This window comes from Cannabis sativa, chromosome 7 (genome assembly GCF_029168945.1).
Source record: "Cannabis sativa cultivar Pink pepper isolate KNU-18-1 chromosome 7, ASM2916894v1, whole genome shotgun sequence".
NCBI lineage: Eukaryota > Viridiplantae > Streptophyta > Magnoliopsida > Rosales > Cannabaceae > Cannabis > Cannabis sativa.
Window position 1 is genome coordinate 44,457,277 of NC_083607.1, and position 13,386 is coordinate 44,470,662.

At 34.3% G+C, this 13,386-nt stretch overlaps 1 protein-coding gene across 2 annotated transcripts; it reads right to left on the reverse strand.

The window, feature by feature from the left end:
* Positions 1–5,466: 5,466 nt before the first annotated feature.
* On the reverse strand, positions 5,467–11,782 carry LOC115697640 (phosphatase IMPL1, chloroplastic). Of its 2 annotated transcripts, XR_009688794.1 has the most exons (11): positions 11,297–11,782; positions 11,069–11,136; positions 10,530–10,663; positions 9,468–9,556; positions 8,873–8,930; positions 8,730–8,782; positions 7,595–7,693; positions 7,356–7,469; positions 7,038–7,139; positions 5,757–5,978; positions 5,467–5,659 (listed from the first exon to the last, which is right to left on the reverse strand). XR_009688794.1 is itself a non-coding variant. In XM_061118883.1 (10 exons), exons 1-10 carry the CDS (start codon positions 11,555–11,557, stop codon positions 5,880–5,882), a joined length of 1,077 nt encoding a protein of 358 aa, XP_060974866.1. In that variant the 5' UTR covers positions 11,558–11,782; the 3' UTR covers positions 5,467–5,879. The 2 variants fall into 2 exon arrangements, 1 of the variants encoding a protein (XP_060974866.1); XM_061118883.1 differs by having other exon boundaries at positions 5,467–5,978.
* Positions 11,783–13,386: the final 1,604 nt, after the last annotated feature.

A 13,386-nucleotide genomic window follows, 5' to 3' on the forward strand; every position in this document is an offset into this window, starting at 1 on the left:
CAAAATGTTCTATCAAGTCCTGAAACACAATGAACTCAAACCAGCAAATTAAGACCAAAGAAAGTAACGATTAATATAGAACTCGAACAAACAATTGGAGTTTCCTTTCCTTTCTTTAAAAAAAAAAAAAAAAAAAAAAGAAAAAAAAAAAAGAAACTAAGAACAAGAAAACATCTACATCGTGATGTATAATTAAACTTTTTATTTTTTTCGTATGAATGATGTGCAGAATCTTTAATTATAAGTAAAAGAATAAAAGTTGTGTTACCTGAGGATATAAACTTTAAACAAAATTAAATTCAATAAACAAATAAATAAAAGAAGAAGTCATAAATGTCACTATGAAGAATAGAATAGCATTTTTTTTTCTTTTAGCAATGGACCGGTACTCAATTTACGTTTATAATAATTCCCAAAAATAAAAAAAGTTATAACTCGTGATCGTGATTTTGTATATAAAATTAGGAAGTATCAGATGTTATTATTCGTGCTACTCATAATGACATCTACATTTGTCATCTCATCGATTTCTACAGAAACAAATTGTGAATTATTCGTGATGCTCAAATCAAATTTAAAATAGCTAAGGATAGTAAATTATTTGAAACTGTTCGAAAAAAAAAAAGAAAAAATTACTATAACTACAATATACAACATTATATCTTTATCTTTATATATTAAAAGTGTCTATCTAACGGCAATTCTTGGTTTAACAGAATATACTTAAAAATAAAAGAATATTCTGTTAAATTTAACGATTAGGTTTGATCTGCCGTTAACAAATAAACGCAATAATTAAATCAAAAAATTAAACAATCTTTTAAATATTAATAATCTCTTTTTAAATTAAAAAAATCATCTTAGCCACATATCTCTCTAACAAACCTATCTTGGGAGAATATTAATATTTTTTTTTTATTTATTTTTTGAAAAAGAAAAATCTTTATATATTAAAGTTAACCTCACGTTATCTAATGTTTTCTCTGGATAAGCATAGGAAGCAGAAATACCACTTCTATCTTTGTGTGATTGCAGATATACCACTTCTGTCATTGACCCACTTTTTAGCTTTATAAATGGAGATGTTCATATAATATTAACACTTTACAGAATATTTATAGATATAAACTTACATTACAATGCTATGTTAAAAAAAGAACTAAATAGAATAATCTACTACTCCAATAATAAATTTATTTACAATTTTATAATTACACTAATACTATTTTTAACATTATTAAATAATATTTCAAATATAAATATTTAATTTTTTCAAACAAAAAATTTGTAATCTTTAAAAATAAAATACATTCAAAATCTTAAAAAAACCAAAATCTTAAATAAAACTAGCAATACGTGGTTCGGCACGTACATTCACCTAGTATATATATATAAAAAAAATTAAGTTGCAATTTCTCAAAGTATCAAACTGATAATGTCCTCTTGATAAAAACAAACATAACATTCTTAGTTAGCAGCGGTTAGAGATTTTATTATTACAATAATAAAAAAAAAAATCAAGATACTATTATTCTATTGCAGTATAAAATACAAAGATCAACAAATAAATTAAATAAATATTACTACATCAGTATTTTTTACACTCTATATAAGAAAATATATTGCCATTTAAGAAATTAAATACATGGCCATTCGGGAGTTAGTCATGTGTCTAATGGACCCGCAATAAAAGAGAAATGATTCATATCAACTTCCAGATCATAAAAGTGTTTGGGAGGCATATTGGTATGCAGGAGCAAATAATAGCCCTAAAAGAGTTCTCAAAACTAAATTCATAGTCTCAGCCTCCGGGAGGATGATGACCTTCCAGAGCCTCAAACATCTATAGATCATTTCTACTCCTGATAAATTTCCCAAGGCAAAGCACTGTAGATGACTCCTTCCGTGCAGGCATCAAAATGGATTAGGACATAAAAAAAAGATGTCTTTGAGATATATATTTTTTTTGGATGAAGTTTTTAAGATTTAACCCTTATTTTTCTGATATTATGTTTTCCCATAAACTCTTATTGTACTGTCCCATCAACCGCAAATACGTCTAGTCTTGTCTCACCAAACTCCTACTTTAGATCATACTTGATACAATCATAACTAGAAATCATTTCTTATACCTAGGAAGAGACTAGGGAGAGCCTAGGGGGAAAGGGACGATGCACTCGTAACCCTGATATGCTTCCCCATTCTGGCCTATAAATAGGGGAAGAATGTAAGAGATAAAATATGGGGTCAAGAAAAAATTAATTCAAACAGAGCCAACTCTATAACAGAAAGAAAGACTCGATTGTAATAACAATATTACACCCATAAATTCAAGTTACTCATGGACTAAGATTAATTAACACCTGAACCACATAAAAATATCCTTCTAGACACATAATTAATTTCTCAAAATAAGATTAAATAGTTACCGAAAATCTCAGGCAACATTATGGTACTTTCATTGAGTGTTGTACAAAGCTTTCACCAGAAATTCTTTCGTTGCGATGGTGGTCACCAGAAACAAAGAACAATGCATGCCATCTAATCCTGAAGAGTGTCTAGAGGAAGAAGTAGCCTCTCGTGTTGGGGAAGAGGAAAGTCACCAACAATCTAGATTACTCGAAAGATGGTTACCTTGAGGACTTTGAGAAGGACGAGTATGTTGAACTTGTCTCATTACGACGGCAAGCCATGGAACACAATGCTAAGCTGGCAAAGCAAAAAGAGACTAACAGAAGGATGTAGGAAGCCTTAGCTGCCATGAGACAAGCCTTGACCACTGCAAGCCTCAATGTAAATTTTGTTGCCATACCACCTATATCTCGCAATGAAGAAGCAGGTTCTTCCCAACATTAGAAAAACTTGAAACAAAAGGAAAGGGTGCCAAGTCAAATAAGGTATCCTCCAGAGGACCCTCCTCCTTCAATGGCAAACCCTATTACAGTACCAAGGGAGCAGAGTAAATCGCGACCCTAAAGGGGTGTGTTCTGACCTCCTATAAGGGAAAAGTCAGCAAGGGAATAAGCTTCCTTGAAGGAAGTGCAAACCCCAAGACTATAAGGAATGCCAAAGTATATCAGTACACTAAAGGCAAAGAAAGCAACACAACTCCGAGCGATTGGCAGAAAAGACACCCTGGTTGATTTGAGAGAAAGGACCAAGGCCAACCAAGGGGACCTCATGATTCGTTTAAACACTAGAAGAGGCAAGTCGACACCACAGCGGGATGTACTAAATGAAGAAATACTAGCTAAACTTGCCATTCTCTCGAAGGATTTGGCCAAAGTATCCCAGAGATAGAGGCGTGATGACTCCGAGTCTGATAATGATGATCGGAAGCCATGCGCTAAGAACACGTTAGAAGTTGAGCTCCCCAAGAATTTCAAAATGCCTGAAATGACCAAGTATACTGGAGATACCGACCCTAGTGATCATCTCTCTCGATTAAATAGGGTCATGATAGTATTTACGAGTCAGTAATGACACCAAGTGTTTGTGCTTCCCTCTGACTTTAGGAAAATATGCTAAAGAAAGGTTCAAAAAGTTAGAACCAAGCTCCATAGGTTGCTGGAACAAGTTGCAGATGAACATCCAGAGACATTTTGTCCCGCCAGGATGGTCAACCTCGAACTTAGTGCCCTAACCTACATTGAGAAATTGCCTACAGAGACCTTAAAACCCCTCATTAAAACATCCAAAGAAGAGGCTTCAAAAATAAAACAAAAAAAGTAGACGACAGGCAGCAGTTGGCCCTGTTACAAGCAGGAATCGAAACAGGTACCTTTTTTTTAAAATGAAGTCCAACAAGAAAGCATGGATAGTTTAAAGAACATTCAAAAATGGGCCAAGAAGTACATTAACATTGAAGAGAGCATTACTACTTTCAGAGGGGTATTACCCAGTGGGAGGTCCAAACTATGCTTACGGAAAGCAATATCCGGGAGTAAGTCACCTGACATCGTCGCAATTAACAGGAGGGATGCCCCCTCCAGTGTACAATTCCAAGCCCCAGTGGCATATTCCCAAGGTTCCTCTGTGGCGCCAACCTACTCCGAGTATGGCACGCCCACAACTTGCAGTGCTACTCCCTGTATATTCGTTTAGTACTCCGCTCCTGCAGCATCTCTAGCTGCCAGTACAACACCCACGCAACAGACAAGGAGGAGTAAGAGGTCAAGCAAAGGAAGCACACGAATTGATGATAAAAAAGGGAGGAAGGCTCCCAAAGATGAACAACTATACACCCAACGTACTAAACTAGTGGGAACTTAGGAACAAGTATACTTGGCGACTCGCCAAAACATACACTACCGCAAGTCTCTACCCATGTTCCAAGACCGCTTCAAAAGGGACCCTAACAAGAGATGCATGTACCACAATGACATTGGACATGATACGAATGACTGGAAGTCTTCAAGAGACAAAATTGAGAATTTGATATAATTAGGCCATCTATACGAGTGGCTCAAAAATCATTTGTCGCGCATGCAGTAAAGACCGGTCGGAGGCCAAGTACCTCTCACAGGGGTAGAATAAGCTCATGGAGTTCCTGACCTTCAAGTCGATGTGCCATTAGCTCTAAATCCTAGACAACCAAAACAGTCAACCACAGCACCCTCCTAGACCAAATGGGAGAGTGGTCGTGATCTCTGGGGGTCCCCACCTAGGAGGAACGAATCGCGGGAAGCTGAAGCGGTATGTCCAAGTGTTGGATCGTGATGATGAAGTGTGGGAGCTAAATTAACTACCTACACAACGACCCAAACTCATTGATCAAGCTATAAAATTAACTAAAGAAGACACAAAACCAATGCACTTTTTGTACCATGATCCGCTGGTCATAGAAACTCTTAGATACTTTCATGTCAAATTCTCATCTTCAAATAATTTTTTTATTATTACGAGTATGTATTCTTGTTAATCAAAAGTTATGGGTTTCTTATACAACAATGTAGATTGAATTTTTGAACTGATTTGGACAAAAAATTTGGCAAAAAATAAATTTATGTTGAGATCTTAATTTTAACTATAATTTCAAGATACTAGAATTTTCATTCGAATCATGTTTAGACCTCGGGCTAGGTTCGAACCTTGTTCACACCAAGCTTCGACCTTGTTAGAACCAAATTTACACATAATTCAAAACAAATGAGATTTAGACCTCATTCAGACCATATTCACACCTTATTTGGTCTAAATTAATTGTGAATTCGTTTATACCTAATTCAAAGCATTGAAGTTTATACCTCATTCAGACTATATTCACATATCATTTGGCCTGAATTAGGTGTGAATTCAATTTGAAATGGAGTGAATTTAATTTGAATCATGTGTAAATTTAGCTTGAATGAGGTGTGAATTCGGTAGGAATTAAGTGTCAATTTGGTCCTAATGAGATGTAAATTTGGTCAAAATTTAGTGTGAATTTAGTATGAATAAGATGTGAAAATATGGCCAGAGTGTGAATTTAGTCTCAATGAGGTACGAATTATATATTAAAAAAAAAAAAAAAAAAAGGTACGAATTATATCCGAATTGATTTACTCCGAACAAGGTCCTTATTTAGTCCGAACGAGGTCTAAACCTGGTCTAACGAGGTCTTCCTTATTTTGTCTAGTCATCATGAATGTTCACATTTTGATTCTAGAGTCGCCATCATCTGTTACATTGAAAACAAGAGAATATGATTAATATATATACATTGTATTATATATATATATACAGCACAATTACAGGTTACATTGTAATAAATATACATTGGCTCTTGAGAATTTGAGGGCATTGTGAAGTGAACGCTAAGAAAACAGCCATTGGCTCCAGTTATTTGTCAAAAGAAAACCCATCGTGCCGGGAAAACTACTACCGTGCTCTCAGCCACATCAAAGTTCTGTGAGGTAGTTATCAGGCTTGTACCACAAGGAGAAATCGATATTTTTACTCTTGAGTTTCTCTGTAGCTGGGGCAATCCTTTCCAGAAGCTGCATTTCACAAACAAATAATACTTGATCAATCAAGTCAACTAGTTAATTGTTTTCACTTCAGAAAGAAAAATGAACAAGAGGAAACATACAGCCGTCTAAACCACTCTCACTATCATTTTTAGAAAGAAAAAAGCAAATATACTTAATAGACTGACACTAAACCCATAATGAAAGTCCACATGATCTGTGCTATTAGCCTACAAGGTGGGTTCCTCACTCTCATTCCCTCACTCGCCACAATTCTCACTGTCTAATCTCTGCATCAAACCAAAACCTCACCAACATTGCTAAGGTAAGGTCAAACTACTAGCTCCATGTAATCTTTAATTCGTCCAATTACAACATTAAATTTAGAGCATATGTCAGCAGATGTGATCGGTTATGTTTAAGACGACCGTCAACATGGACAAGAACAACCCTAGCATTACTGCTGCAGTGCCTGTGCAAAAACAAGTATAAAATGGTGGGCAGGTCTAGATAGAGAGAAATCTTAGGTTAGACAGCCATCTATCAGGCGTCTATATTCAACACACCGGCATTATTCTCAATATGGCTTGAAATGATTGGAATTCAGTGAAGTCTGCTTGAAAAAAATGTCACTGGGCTTGTACTGGTGTTTTGGATACATGAATAAACCTCACTGTTGGAATTCGGGTAGATATCAGACACAGTTTGATGAAAATTCATAATAGACAAGTTGATCAATCAAAGGAAGATACTATTTTATGGGGGTTTGGGATCTTGGCAATGGGAATGTAAAACCAAACCTATGTTTGGTATGATTTTAGTAGAGAATTTATGTTTGCAGGCCCATCATTTTGGAGTAATCTCAAACTCTTTAAACACTAGAGTTTGAGATTCCCTTACTCAACTAAAACCCACCGAGTACACCAAACACCCCATAATACAAATCAAAAGTATTTTGGAATCTTCCACTACCGCCAGAAAAATGAATGGCGTGTATGCGTTGCCAAGACCTTAAACTGCAAGATCTAGTTTAATACCTTGAAATAATGATGGTATTTAAAAGAACAAAAATTAGATGTTATGACAAACCTTGCCATGCAATGCACCGTTGGATACCAAAACAGATCTATCAAATACGCTAAACTTTCCACCATCCATACAAGTTACTGCTCCTCCAGCTTCTTCAACTATCTGCTCCAACACATATAAACAAAATGAGCAATTGAAAAGCCCAACAGTGGTCACCAGAAGTCCTAATTTATTCCATATTAAGAACAATGTAGGCTGCAGGAAAGAAACTTGAGCTTACTAGCAAGATCCCAAAGGCACGAAATAATATGTCATGGGAATCAAAAGTCCATTTATGGATACGAAAGGTAAAACAGAATATAAATATGTAGTAACTACCAAAACACCAGCAGCCATATCCCATGGCTTCAGACGATATTCCCAGTATGCTTCCACAATTCCTAGAGCTACATGGCACATGTCTACTGCAGCAGCACCAAGTCTTCTTACACCCTATAAGTTGAACACCGAAAAGAACTGATATCAAATGTTAGAGAACAGCATAAGAAAGTAGGAGAAGCAACGAAAACATATATTTTCATTTCTGACAAACAAAAAGGTTGAATATCAATTCATACCCTGCTGATGTCAGTGAATTCTTTAAATAATTCAATGTTGGTGGCCCATGCTTCATCGTGCTCATAACCAAACCCAGTTACAAGAAGAGATCGCTCCACCTGAATATCAGAGGATGAGTTACAAGAAGAAGGAAATGTATAATGTTCAATCTCCAGAAAATTAAGAGGTGTGTCCAAGTTAGGCTATTGCTCTATAAGGTTAAAAATGTGAAGAAACCAAACCCAAAACAAACACATTAACAGAGAAACAATAGGCCAAAGATAGAAATTCTGTTGCAGAACTGAGGGGAAAATACAATGAATAACCCAGGTGCTTTTGAGGGACCTGGAACTTCCCTAGAGCTCAAAGCTAACCACAATTCACCCACACATTTCTTGCCCCTTTTCTCACCCCACCTCCACATTTAAATAATAGTCTAACCACCAAATAACCCTCACTGAGAATCCAGCCATTCCCATTCATGACAGCTGTCTTCCTACAACCCATGCCTAACAAAATGTTGCAAGAAAATTTAGAAAAATAAGTCCATCGTAAGATTATGTACAAGGGAAAATGTAGTTTGTCTCACATTCATTAGATAATCAACACCTCTTCCATTGCTTGGTTTACTATTACCTTGATTTTGATACAAGTGCAGTATCTTTTTCAAAAAAAAAAAAAAAAGATGAAAAGAAAAGAAAAACAGAACAAAAGTAAATTGCAATTATATAATTCTTCTGATTAATATACTTTTTGTCCCGACTGTGTACATATCATATATCAGCAGAGTTAATTTCACAAAACCTCAAAATCATATTTTAAGCTCAAATTGCTTTCCCACAGAAGTTTAGTGAATTCGCACAAGAGTACCAGTCAAAAAATTGCAATTGCGAATGAACACTCCAATGAGACCCCTTTACAGTCAGCGCGGTAATAGTCTATAAGCATAAGTGGCACATAAAAATAGAGCAGGCAACCACTATAAATGACTTTGGCAATCAGCTCAGTTATAAATTTTCTTCCTATAATTTCCAAATCTCTCAAAACATTTAAACTATAGGAAATTGATAACTTCAGGCACACAAACAAGAATATGCACACTTGGGTTAGATATGATGACATTGCAATTATCTTCTGTTTACAGAAGATACCGACCTGATCTGATTGGCTCACATGCACCTTTTGCCCATTACAAAATGCTCCACCACCTAACATAAGGATTGACTTTACGAGCTGAAGTATGACTTATTTGAAATTCAAAACAGGCAAAAGAGATTAATAGCATAGAACTTTCTTACCAGCAGTAGCAGAAAATTGGCGGGTATTCCAACACATAGGACCCCCAACAAATTCCACCTGAAAAACAATCACACTAGTAAACAACCTTATTTTTGTTGGGACAAGGAGATAATTAAAGAAAATGCCAACATTATCTTGTGAGAGAATAAGAATCCTACACTAATGCAGGGAAAACAGTAGCATAACCTACCATTGTTTTCTTTTTTTCTTTTTTTTTTTTATCAGCTCAAACAGAATTTATACTATGTCCACCTAGATGACACATCACCATTTTTGTAGATAGGAGCTCATGTTACAAAGTGATTCTGATAAGAAATTGTTACAAAGTTATAAAGCTAGCGAGCATGCCCTAGTTATTTCAGATAAGGGAAAGACAAATAAATCTCAAAGAACAAAATTTATCTATTAGGATCATTAATGTTTATTAATTTTAATATCAGTTCAGTGCTGAATATGGGAAGTGTCATGTAAGTGAAAAAAAAAGCAGACTACCTGTCATAACAAAATCAAGTTGTTAGATCCACAAGCAAGCTAACAACTAAGCAACGTTGCAAATGACATCAACAAAATAATCTTAATCCAATTAATTTGTACCACAGAAGCAGCAACAGGTTTTCCTCGAAACAAGACACCCACGGAAACTGCAAAGCTAGGATAACAGTGTGCGAAATTTGTTGTGCCATCTGTGAAGATGTGAGAGGTTAGATAACTTCAAAGCCACGTGATTTAGGAAGCTTAATTTACTTTAAAATAATGTCCACGTTACATCATGTGTATAATATCTTCCAATGACTACATCTTCATAAATATGTATTGAATAGAGCACAATGCCGAACACGTAGCCAATATAATAAGCGAAGAAATTACTGTTAAATAATTATTTAGGGTTATTTTATTTTATTTTTTTCTTTTTTTAGGTTAGTTCCCTATATAACTACTGTTCGTACTCTTATAGTAGTGGCATCAGTTCACCAATAGACTATATCTCAAATGGATGTTAAGAATGCCTTTCTAAATGGTGACTTACATGAAGAGGTTTACATGGTCCCTCCTCTTGGAGTTCCTCATAAGCAAGGTGAGGTTAGCAAGCTGAAAAAAGCCTTGTATGGTCATAAACTGGCTCCGCGAGTATGGTTTCAGAAGTTCTCTACTACTATTATTGTGTCTCTTAGTTATGTCTCAAGTAATCATGATTCACATTTATTTGTCAAGTGCACATATGCAGTTTCTTTGTATGTCGATGATATGATTAATCATCAAAACTAAATAAATGAATAAAAAAAATAAATAAATATAATTCCGTTTCTCATCTAAATTCTGTTTCTAGGATTCCACAGAATTCTATATTAAAAGGTTATGTGGTTTATTTTCACTAGTAATAAACATAAACTTAAAGGCTTTGGACAACAACGCGGCACTACTATAAATTAGTGTGTGATCAAATACCAATTGGGGCATCAGTTAAATCGTCTTGATGTTTTATTCAAATTGAAACAAAAAAAATGTGCTTGTTTAATATAGCAAAAAAAAAAAAAACGGATACAAAAAGCTTACATGTTTCCAAATATATTTTTCTTCAATTTCCTTGTTTTCAAACTACTAAATTTATTTTGGAATTTAATAAAATCGAACATCATAGAGTGGAGAGAATCAAACCTAAAGGATCAATGCACCAAAGATAATCAGAAGCTGTATCTCCTATAATTCCACCCTCCTCCCCAAGAATAAGGTGATCTCCAAAGTTTTTTTTCACAACTTCTAAAATTGCAGCCTCACTGTTTTTGTCTGTGCTGCAACAAGTTTGCATAGTATGTGAAAAATAGCCAGAAAAATCGCTACAAATACATAAGATGATTAAGAAAACAAAACCAGAAAATTAACTAACTCAATAAATTATATCCCAGAATGCCCATACTAAACCAACATGTTCCCAGTTGCTATCACCCATTGAATTATATGTTCTTTATAGTTTTGAGGACATTTTCCGTGAATTGAAAAGATCATTGTCAAATGATTGAACAATATTCAAGAAAATCCGTTGAAACCATAAACGAAATGACAGGAGATGCACAAGGGAGAAAAAGAAAACAGTGATCATATGATGCACGACAAATAAAGCATCTACACGATCATTAATTGTTTCAAGTATAAAAAAAATGTACATCACTGTGTAAGTAATCTGTGATGATTCTCACTCAGTTACTAAGTCAGTTAGTCCTTTATAAGTGATACTCCGAGGCTTGTTAACAGCTTCCATGACGACCTGAAAAGAGAAGTATAAATTAACAGCATCTTAACCTAAGTGTCACATAGAGAGGAGGGCTTCAGAGATATACAAAATGTAAATACATTCTTGCGGCAGTCCTCAATTTCACATCCGAATTTCAAAATTTAAAGGTCAAGCCTAGTGAAAGAGAGTGAACCTCAGCGCCAGTCTTGGCAGCGAACTCAACGACTTGAATGAGCTGAGAAGGCGGAATGGGTCCAGTTGAGAGGGCACCGACTTTGGGGTAAGGATGCGTCTGATTAGGAAGGTCGGAAATGATGGCCTTGGTGCAGAGAGCAGTGAAAGATCTGGCACTGGATTTGGAAGTGAGAATTATAGGTGGGGATGGGGTTGAGAAAGTTGAAGGTGAAATCTGGGAGAGCCTCCATGGAAGAGTGAAAAGAGTCGCCGATGCCATTTGAAGGGTAAGGAGGAGATGAGGAAGAGATTAAAGTGGGGAGAAAAATGATGAGCGAATAGCGATGGATTGGTTGGTAATGGTAGTGGAACAGAGACTAGTTCTTGTATTTCCGTGCCAGGACAAATTCTCTCTTTAAATTTTAGTCAGGTAATTAACGGTGGAGGTCCTCCGTCTATAATAGCTTCTATAATTCTTTTTTCGCAAGGTTAATACTTAGTCGGTTGTATAATTTGGTTTGGCTGTTTGTCTTCCTAATTTAAAAAAAAAAAAAATGTTTTTAGTTTTTAAAAACTAATAGAGGTTGTTTGGCAAAAATTTTTAAAATAAAAAACAAAAAACATCAAAATGCTATTTTTAATTTTCAAAAATAATTTCTTTTTGTCTAACATATTATATTTCATATTTTTGCTCACATACTCGCATCTTAGACCCAGACCCGAATGGGTTCATATTATGGTATGATGTTAAAATATTAATTTTTTTAAAAAAATTAAAAATAGTTTTAAAAAACTTGTGCCAAACACCATTAAATTTTTAAAATTTAAAATGACAAAAAACTGTTTTCTATTCTTACTTTTTAAAAACATAATTTTAAAAACTAAAAACTGAAAATACAACCAAACAAGCTCTAAAACGTTTACTTAGACTTCTCTATAATTCATCTTCGACATACAATCAATAAAGTTAGTTGTGGTTAGAGGAAATGGTGAATTAGTTTAGATTGAAAAATATTTTTTTTTTTCGTTGATGGATTAAACTCTGTTTTTAATAAGAATTATTACATAGAAAATATAAATTGACACTTTATTTATAAAAATACTTTCATAAGGTGTTGACAACATTTATTGATTTTAATTACCAAAATACCTCTTACACTATAACTTACACAATCAGACGATAGTTGCAAGGTGGTTGCTGCGTGGTTGCATCAGACGTTTCAATTAGACGATAATTACATGGTGGTTATTGGGTGATTCATCATATGATAAAACTTTTACTTAGACTAATTTTAAATTTTATATAAAAAAAAAAAAAAAAAAAAAACTTTTACTTAAACTCATTTTAAATTTTAGTTAGGTTTATAAAGGAATTGGTTCTCTACTAGCCCTTATGGTGAGGTTGTTGGTTACACTAACATAAGATCTTATTTATTTTTTGAATGAAATTCTTCAAATATTATACAAGATAAAACTCTACTCAAGATAATTACGAAGACCGGACCACACCACACACGATTAGAGTTAACTGTGATAGCTAGTTGTGCAAGAGAGTTAGCTATGGCATTATTATCCCAATTATAATGATCAAAGATATAGTATTTATTTAATATATGTTTCAAATAACAGAATTAAAATAAGAATAGAGATTTGATAACCTTAAAATAATGCAACAGAATCATGTTTCTTCCATCATATTCTTTAACTCTTGATTTTTTTTTTTTTTTTTTTTTTTTTGCATGGTATTACCAATAACCTAAAGCGATCTATGAGTTTCTTCATAGTCTTTCTTAATAAAATCAAAAACCATCTGGGTTGAGTATTTCTTCTTTCTAAACTATAACTAATACTCATTTTCAACCATAGAACTAAGTTCTTTTCAGATAGACAATCTAGGAGTAGCTAAGACTAAACTCACAAACCAAATTTCCCTATTATAAAAGTCAGAATTCGCGACGGTCCCAAAAACAATATTTTTTGGGGATCATCGCTAACAATATTAAGTGACTGTTTTAAACTCTTAGGAAAAATCCTTTTAAAAAAAAATTGTTAGGAAAAATTAGGTATTCTCGACAATTTAGAACACTCATGAGGGCAATCGACAGTTTT